We start from the raw sequence: 19,585 nt of genomic DNA, 5'->3' as shown, positions 1-19,585 counted from the left end.
GACAGGAAATCCTTCAATCGCCTCATCAGGCATAATAGAAAAACAAAATAAAAATGCAAATCTTCCTATATTCAGGCCTGTTATGGAGAGAGGAATTCATGCACTGGCTGGTAGCCTATGCACCTGTTCTGCTATTGCAAGGGGCATGTGCTAGCAGAATGGAACACTTCCCTCCTCTCCCCTGAAGCCCCCTGCACACCCTCAAAATCAGCTCCAGGGGTTGGGAGACCCTCTGGAGAACATTTTGGGAGTGGGTCGAGGAAATGCAAGTGTCGTTGCACCAGCAGAACTCCACTGTGTTGCTTTGGATACAATCCCCTGCTTCTATATTCTAAAACTGGGAGGTTGGCCTTTCCTTGCCTCCCAGACACCTCTTGTGAGGAAGACCTGCTCCAAGCTCTTTTCCTTATAGGACCTTCCACCATCCCAAGTGAGCATATGGAGCTTCATGAGGTAAGTATCTGAGACTTCACCGTGCTTGTGGTGGGAGATGTCACCGTATAGGAAATGAACCTGAATGAACACACATTTGCCTGTCAGCCACTTGCACCACGTTATTATTAGCAATTCTATTACAGTGTTATTACCATAATTTATGTACAGCATTTATAGCGCACTCTATAGCAGTCCTCAGGGTGTCTTATAAGAAGAAATCAAACAATTTAAAAGTTAATATGGAACCATAGAATTACAGAGTTGGAAGGGACCCTGAGGAACTCCCTGCAATGCAGGAATATGCAGCTGTCCTATGGGGCATCGAACCTGCAACTTTGGCATTATCAGCACCATGTTCTAACCAACTGAGCTATTCTATAAATGACTGGCATTCAGTGGAGTCAGCCCCCTTGTGGAATTGACATCCACATGAGCTACAGGACTTCCCCTTCACTCTCTTGCCCCTGTGTGCCTCCAAACTCCACTCTGAGTGGTTGTGGGGACCCCTGGAGCATATCTGAGCTGGGGGAAAGATAGGAAGGGGAAGTTCTACTGGGCCTACTCACACTTTGGGTGCCGGCTGATAAATATAAATGCAGCATAAAAAGTGGAATAAAAAGAAAAGTCCTAAAACCTAACACAGATTAAAGGGTTTAGGACAGGCATGGAGAACCTGTTTTGAATTGTTTTTCCTGCATGCCCTTGGTCTTGTTTTGACATAAAACTGCTTTGCTTCCCTTTCCCTCCATGTTTTAGATGCCCAGCCCGTAGAAACAGCCGAGGGCGTTGTGCAAAATACGCTCCAGCACCTACCCGGTCCAACATCTCCAAAGCTTTGATGCTTGGCTTATTAAGCCTAGTTATTCTTCTCGTCACTTTAATATATAAGTTGCGAAGAAAATGCAATACCAAGCCTAAACTGGAGTAAGCAGCTTAACCCTCCCCCAACAGTTTTTTGGAACTTTTAAAAACTACAGACAGGAAGTCTTACCCTAAACAAACATGTTCTGCCTTGTAGAGGTCCTCCTCTCAGCCAAAGCAACACAGAGAATGCTGTCAGAATTAATCCTGCCTTTGACCACCATGAACCCATCAGTAGTTTGTGTCATGGGCCATGTAACGTAAGTGCTTGTATCAGTCCTTCAGAGAGCAGTGATCAAGGAGCATTGCAAAAGCATGAGCACAGAACAGAGCATGGAGGTAAAATGCATGCAAATACTACTCGTTCCTCTTCAACATGTGTCTTCTCTGAGTTGCCCTTGTTAACAACCAACTTCAACTTGCCTTTGGTGTTCCACAACTAAAAAGGACTAACCCTCACTGTCTCTAAAACCTCTTGTCACAGCTTCAGACCAGAACATTCTTATTAGCACTTTCTGCTCTAGCTTTTTGGCTTTGATGGCTTGCCTAGCATGCAGTAAACATTCATATCCTTCTTTTCCTTACAGGCCACCTGATACAAAGCAAAGACTGATGAGTTAGTATCTGACGCCCTGAATTCTAGGCAACAGTCAGCGGACATAAAGGTTTGTGGTTTTTCTTTTTGTAAATAGCTATATATTGTGTGGAAACCTCCTCTCAATATATATACCTTTGAGAGTCAGAACACACCCTTCATGTATTTATTTGCCACTGCTATAGTTGAGCCCTTTTTAAAAGAGCCTAAACAATCATTGAAGAGTGGTGTGAAAGTAAAAGAAAACTTGAGCACTACAAAGGCCTGGTACAAACTACTAAAGGAGAGGATCTTGGAGTATAAACTGGATTCCAGGGGTGAGCAAAAATGTCTGTCTGTCATCGTCATCGTCCCCCCTCCCTGAATTCTCTGCCCAACTTGTGGGCAGCAGCATGGTGTGGGTATTGGAAGAAGGAAGCATTTTTCCAGATCTTGTGTCCAAGTGAGGTAGTGGACTTCTAAAACATTCACAGAACCTTCTACTGTGAAATTTCAATTCAGTTAATGATTAGTAGAATACAGACTTACATATTTGTTTGCACTGGTAGATGAAGGTAACGATGGAATAAGGGAAGGATGGAAGAAGGACTAAGCCAGAAGGACTAAGCACTTTGCTTCCTTCAGCAATTCTAAACAGTATTAGCACTGGATCTGTATTTAACTCTGTTAGTGGGCAATAGAGGGGTGGGGTTGCCAAATACTCTTGGTGGGAATGGAAATATCCAGCAATTCAGAAGGAGTCCAAAGAAGAAAATATTCTCAGAAAATGTAATAGTTATTTTCTGATAAAGTTTGGCCAATAATTTATCTCAAAAGAAGTCAAAGGTGTGGGGCAAGCGTCACTCCAGAAATTAACTCTGGAATCTGAGGGAAAGCTCTCAGTGTCTTTTGAGTCAATGTTGGCCACATTATTGGCACTTTGTTTCCACAGATTTTCACCAAGAGGACTGCTGGTTATACCAAGTTCACTCACCTGGATAAATGGAGTCTTTGGGGGAGGAGGGAGGCAACAACAAAGCTTCAGAAGGCAACCCATACTTTTTTTCCATAACAGTGAACACATTAACTGAAGTTTATATCTGAGTAAAAAACAACAAGGTGGCTGCACCTACTTTCCGTCTAAACTGTTGTCCTCCATTACATAATATCCATGTTATCATGAATGCAGTGCTAAATGTATTTAATAACTGTACAGTGTTTATATGATAAATATTTTTATTTTAAAACTTAGATTCAGATGCAGAAGTCTCTGCTGGAAAAGTTACCATTGGTGGTATTCTATCCCAAAATAAATGAACAGAAAAGTGGCCGACACATATACTAACTACTGGAATGGTTGTCAGTTATGTGGTAGTAACTGTTTTATTATAATTACTGGAGAATCGTATTGAAGGCTTACAATGGGGTTTTCAGCCCTAAACACCACCACCGGTGATTATTATAAGTCTTTATTAAATTTGTTAGTCACTTTCTCTTGTTCAGGGCAACCTAAAGTGACCTACAATCAGACAGACAGAAACTAAACCCCACAATGCTGTTCTTTTACAGATATAAAGACATTAAGTGGACATTTTTATTTTAACTATAATTGCTAAGAGATTATCCTATATGCTTTTGAGAATCGGCCTGTAAATTTTAGGCTGTGTGTATAAGGGATGTGTTTGCTGTCATATAGTTGTGATAGATTGCAGTAATTGTTTTTGTTTGCACAGAACAGACACCAAGCCACTAATGTGGTGTGATTTGTTACTGTACAAGACTTCTCAACTAGCAACATGCAGGCACATCTAGTAAGATTTTTCAAAAAATGGACACACACACACACACACCCCAACTACAACCCACACTTCTGTGCTCGGTCATTTGTCTAAATGGAATAATAGGTTGTGCAGAACCGTCAATGCATGCTAAACACCGCATAACTGGTAGTGATCCGATTTGCTTTCAGTAAAAACAAAGTGCTTCAGGTGTCTGCAGCAACTAAGGGGGCAGAGACTTGTTAAGATAGGTTGGTGCATGTGCATAATCCTACAATCAGCCAGGAATATGCATGAGCCTCAATTTCAAATATTCTAAAGCAGCAAGAGATGAGGAAGCGCAGCTTAGAGGCCCTTTATCACCCCAACCCCCAGATGTACAGAATATCCAAAGCCAGAATTATTTAAAGTTAGGTGTGCCTAGGAACCGAGCACTAAGGGGAAGTCTTTTACTAGGGCTAGCATTGCTTCCTTTCTTTTTTGGAGTGGCAGGTGTTTTCCTTTAATTATCAAGTGCATTTCTGCTCTGGGTATAATCCTAGTGCCCTGAACCATCTCTCCTTCCTGCGTGCATTTAGGCAATACAGCTTATATAAACAATATCATGGCTAATTGCTTCTCTTAAATGTTTACTCAGAGCCAATACCTGTAAGAGTTGAGCTAACTAATCTTCATCTATTTATTTTATGGTGTCAAGAAAGTCGCCTGCCAAGTTATATTCTCATATGGGCTCATAGACGCCGCATTAGAGGTAGTCAGCCGCCTCAAGGTAAAAAAAATGTTGAGTTTACAGTCAAGTGTAACATTATTTATGTATACATGGAGAAGATCTCATCTTAACGTCAGTGAGGAAGCTTACATGGACGCCAAGGTACCATTTCACAGCCTAGATGACATCTTTAGGGCATATATCTGAAGATATCCCACTATACACCAGGCACTATTGGAGGTTGTGTAAGTTAAGATTCCTCATTGTATTCAATATATTTTCATTTCAAAGCTATTTTTTTTGTATATGTTTATTCATACCAATTTCTATAAGAAAAACAATAGAAATCGTTTTTACATGTCAGTTTTAATAATGAAACAATTGTTCTTGACCATAATTTATCATTTTCAAATATTAATTACCAAATATCTTTGCTGGATGAGAGAATGTTTTGTATTTCAATAAAATAATAAAATATTTAACTAGAGTGTAGACAGACTGTATTTCTATGTTATATATCAGAAAAATGTCTGCTTAGTAGTTAAAAGGTTTTTTCCTTTTTTGCGCATCTAGGATGCATGCATATATATATAACATAAAATATTTAAAAGCGATATAAGGGCAATCAAAAATATTTTATAACCTTACAAAATATTAAATCCAGTGCTTGTTTTAAAGGAAGTTGTAAGCAACTTGGCTTCATTTGATTCAAGCTGGCTTATGGTCACAACTATCTTTAATTGGGTCGTGGAAAATAATGGTGCCTATTTGAGAAAAAAGCATTAGTTGGTAAGAAGAATGTTAGAAGCAATGACAACCCTCGACACACACACACACACACACACACACACACACACCCGCCACCCCCCAAAAGTTCCACGTTGGAATACTATGCAAGCCAATTCATGAGACAGTTTTAGAAGCCAGTACAGTGGTACCTCGGTTTATGAATTTAATCCGTTCCGGAAGTCCGTTCTTAAACCAAAACCGTTCTTAAACTGAGGCGTGCTTTCCCTAATGAGGCCTCCCGCTGCTGGTGCCCTTCCACAATTTGGAATCCGTTCTTTGACAGAGGTAAAGTTTTCAAACCGGGACACTATTTCCAGTTTTGTGGGGTTCGTAAACCAAATCGTTCTTAAACTGGACTGTTCTTAAATCGAGGTACCACTGTATTACTTTAATATCAAATGTTGTTCGTTTATTTGCTTTAATGGTTACACTGACTTGAGAAAGCAAAGTGCAAGTTTCACAGCTCCCCCAGTCATTCTCACTCTTTCTTAAATAAATAATATCCCAGAGAGATCAATGGAGTGTTTTTATTTTGCAGCAATTTTCAGTACATCATTAAGGTCATTTTACAAAGTACTTAAAGCAGTTTAGGGTGAAAATAACCCAGGGATAAAGTAGGCCGAGATACCAGAAGCTGAGGAAATTTTCAATGGAATGTTAAAGACATTGTGCTATTTTCTGAAGGGAAACTTCTGTATAGGTTTTACGTTCCCAGTAAAGTAACATGAATTGAGACACAGGGCATGTTTATAACTGCATTTTCATTACTCAGTGACTGCAACCAGCATGTGAAACAGTCATCGCAGACCAAACACTATAGAAAGAACTTCAGCAGAACATCACATCCCCTGAAACAATAATCGGAATCCATTCAGGTGTATTCAAGTAATGTACATGCATAAGTAAAACAGCACCGCCCTTCCAGAGATCTCATAACCAAAAGACAGCAGTAGGTCCATTTCTAGTTGCAACACAGGGCTTAACTTGTTTTCTCTTAAGCAACACATGGTGGTTACTAATTTTCATGACGAAGCATGTAGCCAGTTTATATGAAAGTGCGAGATATTGCAGTTATCATCCCATCACAAGCAAGCATTTGGGGGCTCCTTTTTCACAACCACTTCCTAGGATGCATTTGCTCATGGCTTTGCTTCCCAAATATAATGCATACAACTCATCTATTATGCAAGCCTATGCTCTTAACTTTTAGTTACTCCTCCCTTTTTTGTAAGCTGTACCTTTAAATTACGACACAGAAAATATTTCAAAGGAGAAAGTGCATCTTTTATATGCCATTAACGATTTGATGCAATATGGGGTCCATAAGAAACAGCCCCAGACATGCCAAGGAAAGTGAGTGGCAGCAGTAATTAACGAGGGTTTTTTTTAAATAATAGTAATAAAAAGCATGCATAATGTCAATAACTGTTTGGGAGGATACAGAGACCATAAGAACATACACAGGGTAAGAGGCATTTTTAAACTGAATGTGATTCTCTCCTAGTAGGAAACACAGAGAGGTATGAAACTCTCACGTAGTGTAACATATCTATTCCTCATTAACTATTCTCCACCCCACTTTCTCGAAACCTCTTCGCCATAAAAATCGTTGTGTTATCCACAGTGCTTTTTTAGAAGAAGAAGAAAAAAGGTGCCGGTACTCACCATGAAGTTGTTACAGTAAGTGACACACGTTTAACATCTGAGGGAGAAAAGGTGCCAATACTGTGTGCCCTTGAGTACCCCCAGGAAAAAAAGCTCTGGTTATCCAACTGGCCTTGTATGTATTTGTGACACCAATCAGATCTAAAGCATAGCCTTCACCTAGTGAAGTATCTGATTAGATCATGGTCAGTTAATGCTTAGCTTATGACTATATCATTAATTCTAACATCCAGTCCCTATGGCCTCAGTTCAGCAATTTTGCATTGAATATACTAATCTTGTTCTGCCGAACATTGATTAGAGGGGTTCTCTGAGTGCAGGACCAGCACAAAATCCTCTCTCGCTCTAGCCCTGCATGGCAAAAACGTGTTGTATGCATTGTTCCTGTTACTGGATCCTTACCATCCAAAACAGAGGGCTCCATACATAAACTTGGATCCCATGAACTGCAAGCAGGCTCTGCACTGCCCCCTCCTTCCTGTTGCTCCTTTTGACCTAAAGTCAGGGTTTTTCTAAAATAGCAAATGGCGCAATGCAGGAGTCTAGGGGCAGTGAGACCCTCCTTTGTGCGATTAGAAGTGCCTTTAAATTGGGGCGTGCTTGTGACCCTCTAGATTTTGTTGGGCTCTGATTCCCATCAACTTCAGCCAGAATGGCCAATGGTGAGAATTTTAGTTCAACAACATCTGGCGAGCAACAGGTTCCTCATCCCTAGATTTAAGTCATAGCTCCCACTGGGGGGTGAAGGTTGCATGTGCGACCTCTGATGACTTTTTGGTGGTGGCAACTTTGACAATCAAGGCTGTCAGAGCTGACCATGCCAACCAGATCTTCAGAAAGTTGATGTGCAGGAATAGGGACTTTTTACAGACTGAAGACAAGATGGAAATAGACAGGGTGTGAACAGTTTCAAACCATGCATTAAAATTGGAGGTTAATAAATATTGCAGTTTTACATCCTCTCAACCCTGTCCCAAAGTTGGTAGCCATGTGGCTGCTTAGCGTTTTACATTGATAGTTTTTACACTGCAGAGGGTATTTTTGCCAAGAGACATGCTATGGCAGAAGGCAGTGACAATGGTGTGCTTAGAAAGTATATTGAAGAATTAAAAACTACAGCCCAGAAATGTAATTAGCTTCTTAATATAATAAGGGAGGGGAAGCCTCCCCAAATTCAATCTGTTTCCCTCCCAACCAGACAATACTTATTTCCCCAAATCTCCTAACACTGAGATAATACCAAGGTTTAATCTGTTGATATTAGCCAGCTATAGGGCTATCCGGCAACATCAATAAAAGGCAACTTCCATCTGTGTGAAACAAGTAATCGTTATACATAAGAAATTTAATTACCATCCAGGGTACATTAGCAAAAAAAAGCAACCCACAAAGCCTGAAGTTGGAAGATTAGCTGCAAAAAAAAAAAAATCTGTAAGATTAGAAGAAAAGTTTATTACTTTAACACTATGAAGTTAAGCCATTTGAAGCAGCATGGCGCAATTAGAAATTCCAGTGCTGTGCCACTTGTCAAGAGTCTGAAAGTTTCTGACAGAAGCCACCTAATCCCATGTGCATTGCACTGAAGTACAAGGAACAGCAAAATTCAGCTGACAATTAGGCTTTGCTGTCATGAAAAATGGAACCCACTTCCCTTATGCTTTCAGTCCTAAATGTATCTAGATATATATATTTTTTGTAAAATATTGTTTAACTCTGTCTTACTTCGTTTGACTAAGAAAGTTATAACCGAAAAATAAAAATGAAGAATTGCCTGAACAAATTTGTCTTGTAAAAAATAGTTAAAAAAGGAAAAACCCACTGCTTAGTAAATTCAGCATGCATCAGCAAATCTATCCCTAAGTACTCCAGACACAATTGTCCTGCTCTCAGTATTTGATATCCTGCAATCTACCTAAGACACATTCCCCAAAATGCTTTCTTGTGGACATCTACCTAGATGTCAAGCAGTTTTCATAAGTTGCACATGAAGTCTTTCATCTTATAAAAGTTTTTTTTTAACCTCTAACAGTAGAAGTCAACAATAAGGCCTCACAATTCCAGTTATAAATGTACTTTTTTTTCTTTTTGCTATGCTATCTTGAAGGAGAGACTAACATTCTGGGTATCACAAAGGAATTAACAGTGTAAAGAGGAAGTCAAAATGCAGTCATTGTTATGTAGTTAAATCCCAGTAGACTGTTACTCTATGTTACAGCACTTTTAGTGTCATGACAGATGCTATGGGCAGGGATTGGTGCATGAAGGAAAAAAGCAAACCACGTAGTTGGCTGAAACGGATGCTCAGACCCTCAGAACTAGTGAATTCACTACACAAATTAAAACGTCAGAAATACAAATTAAAAACTGCCACATTAATAAAATCTGTTTACTTTATATTAAACATCTCTAGACAATTACAGAATGTTTAAGTGCCCTCTGCTGCTCAGAGGAATTCTTCCCTTTATTGTTAAGGTGGAGGGGGGACCAAGTGTTAATGTAGAAAGTGACTACTTATTTCAATAGGTTCTGCAACATAGCAGTTGCATACGTGGGCCGAGCTTGTTTGCTCTCAATCGCATTTTGAAGATACTGGATTCCCCCACAGCGCTCCCAGATCTCTTCAAACTGCCTCGGCAAAATCTCAGCTCCACGCTTACGAGTCAAGCCAGTCTCTTCAAGATTCAGCTCGCACATCTCCATGTCATCCTTGCCTGGAATGTCAAAGAAAGGGGGGGGAACACCACCAGATTTAACAAAACATACAATGGGTTTCCAGTTTCTCCTACACTGGACTTACTGTGTTGTGTTTAGATTTTAACACATACAGTGGTACCTCGGGTTACATACGCTTCAGGTTACATACGCTTCAGGTTACAGACTCCACTAACCCAGAAATAGTGCTTCAGGTTAAGAACTTTGCTTCAGGATGAGAACAGAAATTGTGCTTCGGCAGCGCAGCAGCAGCAGAAGGCCCCATTAGCTAAAGTGGTGCTTCAGGTTAAGAACAGTTTCAGGTTAAGAACGGACCTCCAGAACGAATTAAGTATTTAACCCGAGGTACCACTGTACTCATAAAGTTGGGAACAAAGTGACAGTGAACATGAGAAGGGCATTACCTTAGTACTAAAAATATTGCCAGAGATCTTAAGAGGAGATTTATATATATATGCTTTGTATTTATACACATAATATAAACTCTGGGAACCTTCAGGAACAGTTATGTGATACAACATGAGATACTGGGACTATAAATCAAAAACTAGAAGCCCAAAGCTTCTTTAGATACAAGACATTGCTTTGAGAGTAAGGAATAACAAGACTCCATTCTTCATAAAAGGGCAAAAGAAAAATATTTGAAGTAAGATATAATGTCTTGGATGTAAAACCCCAGTCTGAACATGTTTCAGTGATACTATACAGGCCTCTTGCCAGCCTGTACCACTTCAGAATCTAAAAGTCTCCTCTCATGTGGAGAGAAAGCTGGACTTAAGAGTCTTCACCATAGCAATATTGTCACAAGGAGGGCAACTGCAACACAATCACACGGTGACAGAAGATTTGAGTGTTGGCACGTGCACAGCACACTTAAGAGAAATATTTCATACTTTTACAGGGCTTCCTTTGGTTTGGTTATGGGCACTGTTAGCTTTCCACACCACTTACTAGTGCATTTCCTAGTGAGGAATTTATTTCTCTTTCAGCCCCCAAAATAACAATTGCAGAGGATTGGTTCACATATGCACGCCCATCGCTTGATGACTGCAGCATCAACTACAGGCGAAATGTTATGACTTCTCTGCCTTGTACGTACACAGTGCTTTTCAAGGGGATCAGCTCAGCAATTTAACTGCACACCAAGTGATGTAGAAGGATGTATGAACCATGATCTGTGGCACTGTAGCTAAACAGTCTCAATAGCACCACAAAGTGGGTAGTGTGGTTTTAAACGCTAGACGCTTACCCAGACATTTATGATGACTTTTTCTGAAAATGTGAGCATCCCATTTTTATTAATAAACAAGAGATAATCAGTATTCGATTTTGCTTCAGTCTCATTAAATGAACTAAATTACACTTGCTTGGATATATGGGATTTTGTTTAAAATCAGGCCATATAGATTAAGAGCAGTGTCTTACAGTAATACTCATCTGTATAACAGTCTGTATTAAGTACTGAAATGTGTTTAGGAGCTGTCAAATAATGTAGTTATTCTCATTACTCTAATTAAGGACTGATGTCTTTGGAAATTAGGGAGACCAAGCTTAATTAAACACATCCATTTTTATCAACAGGTCCCTTTCCCTCCATTCCTTATAAAAAATGCAATGTGCTTCATACATTTCCTTTAGCCCAGTGACTCAGGGTTTCTCCATTCCCTTCAGTGTCAAGGATACTGGTGCATGAAATACTATTCTAACCCTTACACAAACAGAAGCCTCGTTCGTATTGTAATTCTAGGGTAGCTCTGGAGCAATATGGATCCTGGAACTTTTGGTACTTCCTGCTAGACTGACCTTTGAACACATTTTCTTCTATTTAAAGAAGAAAAGGAGGGTGCGGGAGGCACAGGAGCTGCTGTTTCCCCCTATTTTCCTTGAAAGTAACAGCAGGATAACTTGTTCAAAGGCCAATCTAGTAGGAAGCATGAAAAGTAAGTTAAAACGTCTAAAGCTGTAAGGATGTTCTGGAAATATAATACTGATATAGCAAAGCCATCATTCACTGCTTTGCTTAAGTGATTTTGGGGTGTTTCATAATGAAGTTGGTTATATGATGGTACAGCCTTTTTGAATACAGCATTTGGATTTTATTTGTAACTCCTCTTTCCTGCAACATAGCTCAAATCTCAGTTTGTTTTTTTCCACTAAAAGGGGCCTAGGATTCCACTTTTCATTGCATAACAAAACTAAAAATGAATACCAACCAGCCACTAGCAAGATAGGTGGCTTATCGGGATGAAGCTCCATTTGACGAGCAATCCATGGTCCATCAAAGTGTGCGTACCACCAGCCTTTCTTCTTGTTCTGCGGATCTTTGTATTGGTCCGCCGGGCGGATGAACGGAATACGGAAGTAACGCTGCTGCCGACTCATCTCTGCCTCTTGCTGCTGCCTGGCAGACAACTGGCTTGTTGGGTTCTGTTGAGCTACGAGGAATAACTAAGGTTAACATTTGCAAGCCAAGGATCAAAAGCAGTCTTCAGTACAGTTACTTCTGTTGTTTAATCTTCACAGAAAATAGGAAAATATGATTATAGTGGTACCGTGGTACTCAAACGGCTTGGCTCCTGAACAAATCGGCTCCCGAACACCGTAACCCCGGAAGCGAGTGTTGCAGTTTGCAAATGTTTTTCAGAAGCCGGATGTCTGACGCAGCTTCCAATTGAGTGCAGGAAGCTCCTGCAGCCAATCAGAAGCTGCACCTTGGTTTCGGGAGTCAAATGGACTCCCGGAATGGATTAAGTTTGAGAACCAAGGTACCACTGTCTGTATTCCATAGCAGGGAAATGAATCACGATACTGCTCCCAAAGGAAACACCTTAAAGCACAGTTTCACAAGTTAAGTTACCCTACAACCTGGAGTAGATACGAACGGCACAAGAGAAGGTGAATGAGAGGTACAGGTTGAGAAACAGTCACCGCTTAGCTTACCTGAAATCCCACATTCTAAGATAGAGAAGGGGAGGGCCATTTCCTGAACTTTGAGATATTTGAACTTGGCAAAAATACCATTAATATAATTAATCATGAATTCACAATAGCATTACATAAATCTGATCCAGTAGTAGAAACTGGTCCCTTAGTCTGCACTAAAACCTGCTGCAGATAATGTTAACTGAAACCAGGCTCAGAAGTAGCCTCAACTTTATTCCAACTTCCCACATTGCCATTGAAATTCAATGCATACTGTTCAAGTTCACCTAAGAAAGAACTCTTCTCAACAACTGTTTATGTTGTGAACCACCCTGAGATCTATAAATGAAGGGTGGTATGCAAATTTGATAAATAATATTTTTTTTAAAGATGCTAAGAGTTCAACTGTTGTGGGCAACTAAACAGAAAAAGACATTTCAGTAATTCAGTATTAAAATAATTAACATTGAATTTCTCTGTTAGCCAACCAACTTTAAGTAGTGAATCCGGTTATGGACTCTGCCTGGCTAAATAAAAAATGATGAGCTGCTGTCACATCTGATTGATTGATTTATTCCATCCCCTCCCAATTTATAGGCAACATATTGGCAACTAGGAACAGAAAGTAAGTGTATCTTGCCCTCATTCATACATGTGGTGTTAATAAATCCAGAAATAGCCATTGCTTATCCCAGTGTAGAAATATTCCCAGTGTAGAAATGAGTAAAAAGACCCTTTTGCTATAATTAGGCTTTAAACCATAAATATTATGTCCAATTTATCCATTGGCATCACCGGCAAACATTCATGTAAATAGTTAGTGTGTATTTTTCTGGGAGAATTATTAAGCCTGTTTATTTTCATTTAAATTAACTGACATGCAAAGTAATACATCTATTTCTGTAAGTCTCCTCAATATACTTTGAAGTAAATGGAGGCTGTGGCTTTCACGAATGTGCATAATGGTGAGCCATAAAGAGGGCTGAGAATTAAGAGCATTTTATTGGCACTCAAAGGCAGCTAGACAGGTCTTTTTCCTCATCCTCCTGTACTCAGACGAAGGATATTCTGCAGAGTAAACAAAGCCCTTTGGAAAAGAGAGATTAATTTCCTCCTCCTAAAACCAGCACCGTAGATGTTAATTTTTATTCTAAGGTTAGTCGATTAACAACAGTTTGAGTGTTTTGCTACAACAGAAAAAGATGTCTCTGACAGGCACAAGCTGCAGAAATGCCGCATCATATGAATTTATCACCATTCCTTTTTATAATTAAGAACAATATTCCTATGGTAACATGAATATCGTCATGGGCTGCTATCTTTTTCCTGCAGCTCCCTGAGCACTTTTAGATGACAAAATAATTACCAGGCCAAGTATGATGTGACACAAATGTAGCAAAACACAGTATTTCGTTAGGGTTAGTAAATCGGAGCCTATGTTTTTCCTATGTGCAAAGTTAGCTGAAATAAACCAATTCCCTCACTTACTTGAGTTGGTCAAAAATGGTGCAAAATCTGCAAACAAACATTGGACACTGAAGAAACCATAAAACTTTTTGATCTGAGCAATCTGAAAAGGCACTCTTTCAGCAATTCAATGGAACGTGCCATTAGCCACATGTAACCACTGAATGGGATGGCAACAAAACTGGAAAGAGGGGCTACTGGCAGCTGGATTGTTGTGCTCACCAGGAGGGAGAGTGGGCAAAACCATCAGGATGCCAGTGCAGGCATAGTGGTGGGCATCCCTGTTTTGGCTCCATATCTATGACTTCACTGTGTCCATCTCCCCACTGCCTCGCCCTTCCCCTTCTTGGTGGGCACAACATAGCTGCCTGGAGGCCAGGTGTGTGGCAGCACATATCCCCACCACCCTGTCCCTGGGAAATAGCTAATATGGACAATACACAATTCTCCCTTCCTGGTTAAAAGGGGAACAGCGCAGGGCCTTAGCTTGTTTCATATCTCGTTTGCAGATAGAACAGACTGGAGCCCAACCAATTCAAGACACAGGGAATGTCAAAGCAAACAGTATAGCATAACTATGACGTGTGCAATGCCACCCAAAGTAACAGGAAAAGGTACCAAAAAATGCAAGAAACAGATTCTGGTAATCACTCAACTGTCTAGCTATCCTGTGATAATATTGGTGGGTACCCCACTCCAGTAACCTAGAGACTCAGGCTCACTCAGGCTTTTCCCATTCAGGTGTGCTAGCAGGAGAGTCCCATTCCCATACATCTACTTCTCAGAAGCCAATAAATCTGGTCCAGTCCCTTCTGTAAGATCCTTTTGTCCAAAAACTGACACACTACACTGTGGGCCATACCCAATGCTTCAGAGGGTAAAGGGAACCACCAGAGCAGATTTTTGGGGCATGCAGCAGAGGGGAAGAGGAAGACTCAAGTTTTTAGCACCAAGAAATAGAGGGAAGTAATTTGAACCATCCGTGCCAGGATAGACACAGATGCTTTTCTACTCAGAAATTATTCTCTGAACAAAACAAAGGAGCAGTTCACAGAGGCATGCTCATCATGATGACTAAGGTAAAGGGACCCCTGACCATTAGGTCCAATTGTGACCAACTCTGGGGTTGCGGCGCTCATCTCGCTTTATTGGCCGAGGGAGCCGGCATTTGTCCACAGACAACTTCCGGGTCATATGGCCAGCATGACTAAGCCGCTTCTGGAGAACTAGAGCAGCACACGGAAACGCTGTTTACCTTCCCGCCGGAGCGGTACCTATTTATCTACTTGCACTTTGATGTGCTTTCGAACTGCTAGGTTGGCAGGAGCAGGGACTGAGCAACGGGAGTTCACCCCGTCGCGGGGATTCGAAACGCCGACCTTCTGATCAGCAAGTCCTAGGCTCTGTGGTTTAACCCACAGCGCCACCCGCGTCCCTATCATGATGACTACAGAAGTTCTTAACACTAGGACATTTCCTCTGAAGGCTGCATGGACTGACAGCCAAAGAAAGCATCCCTGAAGAAACAGAACAAGAGAAGTGTTCTTTTAGTTTTAGTATCACATAAAACAACTGGGATATCAATGTATCTCCCAGCATGGGTGGGATGTGAATTAAGCAAATATATAAATATCAGTCTCCTATATGTTACAATTACAGTGTTGTTGTATTTATTAACTATAAATCTAACTTATAAAAAAGTAGCCAAAATATTTGAAAGGCATTTCAAACTTGTGGAAAATAAGTCTTGCTAAGAACTGGGTTATTTGGAGATAAACTGGACCCAAGCAAAATTACACTTCAAACCAGAGTCTCCTATGACATTTATGTTAAAGCTGTACCTGGAAAAACAAAGCCAATGTGGTTTACTATTTGGTAACAAAACTGAATGCATTATATGAAGTCTTTGGACTCTCTCTTTGTCCTGAGCATCTGACTAATGGTAAGCAAGAATTAGCTCCATTTGGCAAGGCAAACTGAAATCTTTATTCAGGTAAAGATAATGGCAAATCAGCCAAGATATAGTATTAACTGTTATAGATTACACCAGTTAATGAAATAGTAAAACCCCTTTAAACAAAAATATTCCTGATGGTTTTGCTTTACTCATGAACTATATTTTGACTCCAGAAGACAAACGGGATAGTTTTCTGGCTACTTGGCTTCATTTGCCTTCCCGCCAACATAGCCAGTTTCCCAGAACATCCAGAGCTCTTGGTCCTGCAAGCCTATTTGTGGAACACACTTGCTTTCCATTTGTAGCACATACTGCTCTAGATCCCATGGATCAAATTAGTAGGACATGAAATCAGCCCTGAGTGCTCACTGGAAGCACAGATCGTGAAGCTGAGGCTCCAATACTTTGGCCACCTCATGAGAAGAGAAGATTCCCTGGAAAAGACCCTGATGTTGGGAAAGATGGAAAGCACAAGGAGAAGGGGACGACAGAGGACGAGATGGTTGGATAGTGTTCTCGAAGCTACCAGCATGAGTCTGACCAAACTGCGGGAGGCAGTGGAAGACAGAAGTGTCTGGCGTGCTCTGGTCCATGGGGTCACGAAGAGTTGGACACAACTAACGACTAAACAACAACAAAGCAACCTTTTAAAATATTCTGAAGGGCAATTAAAGTTCTTACTTTATTCTAAGGTAACTATTAACTTTTCCAGGAACCTCATTCAGGTACTCCCTATCTCCTTAGCTCTCTCTCCCAGTATTTTTTAGGGGAAAAAAGGATGTCCCCTCACCATAGTCGGTCACTGATTTGGGTGCACGCTGTTCTGTTTCTGTATTGCGCTTCTTATTCTTCGACTTCCAAGCATGATAAACCTTTAGCCGCCTGTGAAACTCTTCTCTGCAAGCTGCCAGCAGTTCAATATCTGTCTCAGACAAAACACAGCAGGGGTGGAATAAGTGAGGAAAAGCAATAAACAAATATGCTTATGAATTGTGTTGACAGAGCCACACAGCCAAAATTATTTCGGAGCAAGTTATAACATTACTTCTCACAGTGTAAACTTATCAAGCTGTGGAAGAGAGAGAGAAAATTGGGGAATAACTTTTTTCTTTTCTTTTTCACGGTTTAGGCATTTTTAAATACGTGACAGCAGAAAAACGACATAAAAACAAAACGAAAAGAAACCCACCAAAAACAGTGTTTCAAAAAAGTATTCAAGCTTTAAAATCTCACATTTTATCAGATCTAAAGTTAACCTTCTGCATGCAGAAAGAATCTTCCGCCCATCTTGCACTCAACTGTGGTACAATGAAAGGGAAACGAAAATTCAAAGATGTTCTGCTTGTGCAACAGGTTTCTGATAAGTGCTATAGAAACCAGTATTATGCACGTTACACAAACTCTTGTGCGTACACAGCTGAATCTCTTAATCCTTCTATTCATGGTTCTTTGAACTCAGACTGATAATACTTGAATTTCTCCCAGTTATTGCCTCCCTCATTATGGGGGCGGGGATTATTTGGTCTCTGCCTCAACACAATATTGCCAGTGGCATTAGGAAGGATGAGACCCTCCAAGTATCCCTATTTTCCAGGGACATTCCCGGATTTACAGAAGCCGTCCTGGTTTCTGATTTGATCCCGGGATGTCCCACTTTTTGTTAGGATGTCCCTCTTTTCATCGGAGAAATGTTGGAGGGCATGGAATTATCTGACCCCCGAGCCATCTGTGACATGCAGTTAAGAACCCTTTCCGCTTTGATATGCAGGGGACAGAGTGCCTCACACCAAGTGTTGACCAGGAAATGCCTGAAGCACACCCAGCAAGAAACAAGCTATCCACTTTTATTAGATTTCTACCACGGACCCAATTGTTCACATAGTTGCTTAAGAGTTTTACCAAGAAAAAATAAGCAAAAATTCTTCTACTAGCCAACAAGCTTCTTCTCCCCCAAATGGGTAGCTACTTACCACAAGAGGTATTGATGGTATCACGTAGCTCGGCATACTTCCACTTGCTAAGGTCATGTTTCTTAGTGCCAGCTGCAGCTTTGGTGGCTTGCACTGTGGGTCCCCTGAAACATTTTCATTAAGAAGTTATTGCAATATTCATAACAACAAGAAGGTGAGGTCAGGAAAACAGGAGACGAGAAGATCATAAAAACAGGGACTCATACAGCTATAAGGCAAACAAAAGGACAACTGCACTGATTGGTAATGCACAGGACTTTTTTTCCAGCTCAGTGGATGTCATTGCCATTATAAGAGAATGAAGGAGGCATTCATGGTGAGTTCTGCCGCCTCTTTCTCTAGAAATATAGCAGTGGCAATGCACCCAGCACTTTGGAGGGAAGGTTTTTTATTCAGAGGGAAACTTTTTCTGTACTTCTTAAGAAGTGAAAAGAACTCCAAATTGTCTTTCTCTTATTCTTTGACAAGAAACTGCCACCATTTGCCCCTCTTGGAATACTTTCATGACAAGACCAAGGACATAGCAAAGCTCTTTAACTTGAATAGTGTTTGATGTGCTTCCTTTTGCAGGAATAGTGATCGATTCTCATTGGACTCCCATTTTCTGTTACTGTCCATAGTCAGGCATGCTTGCCTGCGTACAAACTACATATGTACAGCGACAAAGCAAGCATAATTGGGCATGTGTTGCTTTTAAGAAGTGTGAAGCAGTTCCGAATACAGCTGCTATAGAGTGTTTAATAATGAGGAGGAGGCATATGCCAAATATTGTACACATGTACATCACCCTTCACATTTGACAGGATGTACTTATAATTCAAAGAGTCAGATCTCTTGCATTACTATTATTAAATAAATTTGTATGCCAGGGTGCTTTGCATCAGAAAAATACAAAATGAGAATACAAAATACATAATAAATGAAAACAAACCAGTAACTCTCCATCTCACAAACACATGTAAAAAGCCATAGAATGTTAATCAGCTGGTTGAAGAGAAACATTTTTGCTTGGCACCTAAGGCTATGTAATGAAGGGGCCAGGTGAGCCTCCCTGGGGAGATCATTCCACAACAGGGAGCCACCACAGAAAAGGCCTGTTCTCATGTTGCCACCCTCTGGACTTCTTGAGGAGGCACGCAAAGAAAGGCCTCAGATTATGATCGAAGGACCCAGGTAGGTTCATATGGGGAGAGGCAGTCTTTGCATAGCTTCATAGCTTTGTCAAACAGACATATTGATCAAAACAGAGACTGAGGATCTCTATTCTCCTTTCTGGTCATTTATTTAATTTTCCATCCTGTCGTTCTGTATAAAAATCCATCCAAAGTTAAACATCATCTTTGAGAATTCTAAAAGCTTCTAAACAGGGAGAAAGGATCTGCAAGAAGCGGCCACAAACAGGAAAACAACCAACCAAATGAAGCATTTTTACCTCTTGAATACCTGGACGATTGTCTATATACCAAGAATAGCTAAATATCCTTAAAGCTTCAGAGCAGCAGCACATGAAACAGCCACATCCTTGGCCCAAGGGACACATGTGCGCACACACACATCATTCCACAAAACCGTGCAGCCTATTCTATTGCTAATAAATCTCCTCTCTGCCCTACAGAAGCCTACAGTGCCTTATCTCTCACCTCAGGCCTGGGATTTCACCCTCCCCCCCCACTCCTTCAAGCTTTCCTTTTCATCCTACTTTCCCCTCTCCTACTCAGCCTACTAATTCTTGATATTCACTCTTGC

General features: G+C 40.6%; 2 protein-coding genes across 14 annotated transcripts in view; one reads left to right on the top strand and one right to left on the bottom strand.

Moving 5' to 3' along the window:
* IMPG1 (interphotoreceptor matrix proteoglycan 1) overlaps positions 1 to 6,531 on the top strand; it is a 71,955-nt gene extending 65,424 nt beyond the window's left edge. For 3 of the 7 annotated variants that reach the window (XM_083608129.1, XM_083608124.1, XM_083608126.1), the window contains exons 16-17: positions 1,192 to 1,359; positions 1,454 to 1,804. In XM_083608129.1, the coding sequence (XP_083464255.1) occupies positions 1,192 to 1,359; positions 1,454 to 1,739 (454 nt within the window). In that variant the 3' untranslated portion in view covers positions 1,740 to 1,804. Of the gene's footprint in view, positions 1 to 1,191; positions 1,360 to 1,453; positions 1,805 to 1,883; positions 1,962 to 2,822 lie in introns of those variants that run through there. The other 4 variants (XM_083608128.1, XM_083608127.1, XM_083608125.1 and 1 more) reach the window with 3 other exon arrangements.
* Positions 5,660 to 19,585, bottom strand: part of MYO6 (myosin VI) — a 113,235-nt gene continuing 99,309 nt past the window's right edge. For 4 of the 7 annotated variants that reach the window (XM_083608105.1, XM_083608108.1, XM_083608106.1 and 1 more), the window contains 5 exons: positions 17,840 to 17,943; positions 16,660 to 16,791; positions 13,934 to 13,960; positions 11,737 to 11,958; positions 5,660 to 9,522 (listed from right to left, as the gene is read on the bottom strand). In XM_083608105.1, coding sequence (XP_083464231.1) covers positions 9,323 to 9,522; positions 11,737 to 11,958; positions 13,934 to 13,960; positions 16,660 to 16,791; positions 17,840 to 17,943 — 685 coding nt within the window. In that variant the 3' untranslated portion in view covers positions 5,660 to 9,322. The remainder of the gene's footprint in view (positions 9,523 to 11,736; positions 11,959 to 13,933; positions 13,961 to 16,659; positions 16,792 to 17,839; positions 17,944 to 19,585) is intronic. The other 3 variants (XM_083608107.1, XM_083608110.1, XM_083608111.1) reach the window with 1 other exon arrangement.

Source organism: Podarcis filfolensis (genome assembly GCF_964270895.1).
Source record: "Podarcis filfolensis genome assembly, chromosome: 3".
Lineage (NCBI taxonomy): Eukaryota > Metazoa > Chordata > Lepidosauria > Squamata > Lacertidae > Podarcis > Podarcis filfolensis.
Note: the sequence above shows the minus strand (reverse complement) of the source record. Positions and strands in the feature narration are given on the sequence as shown.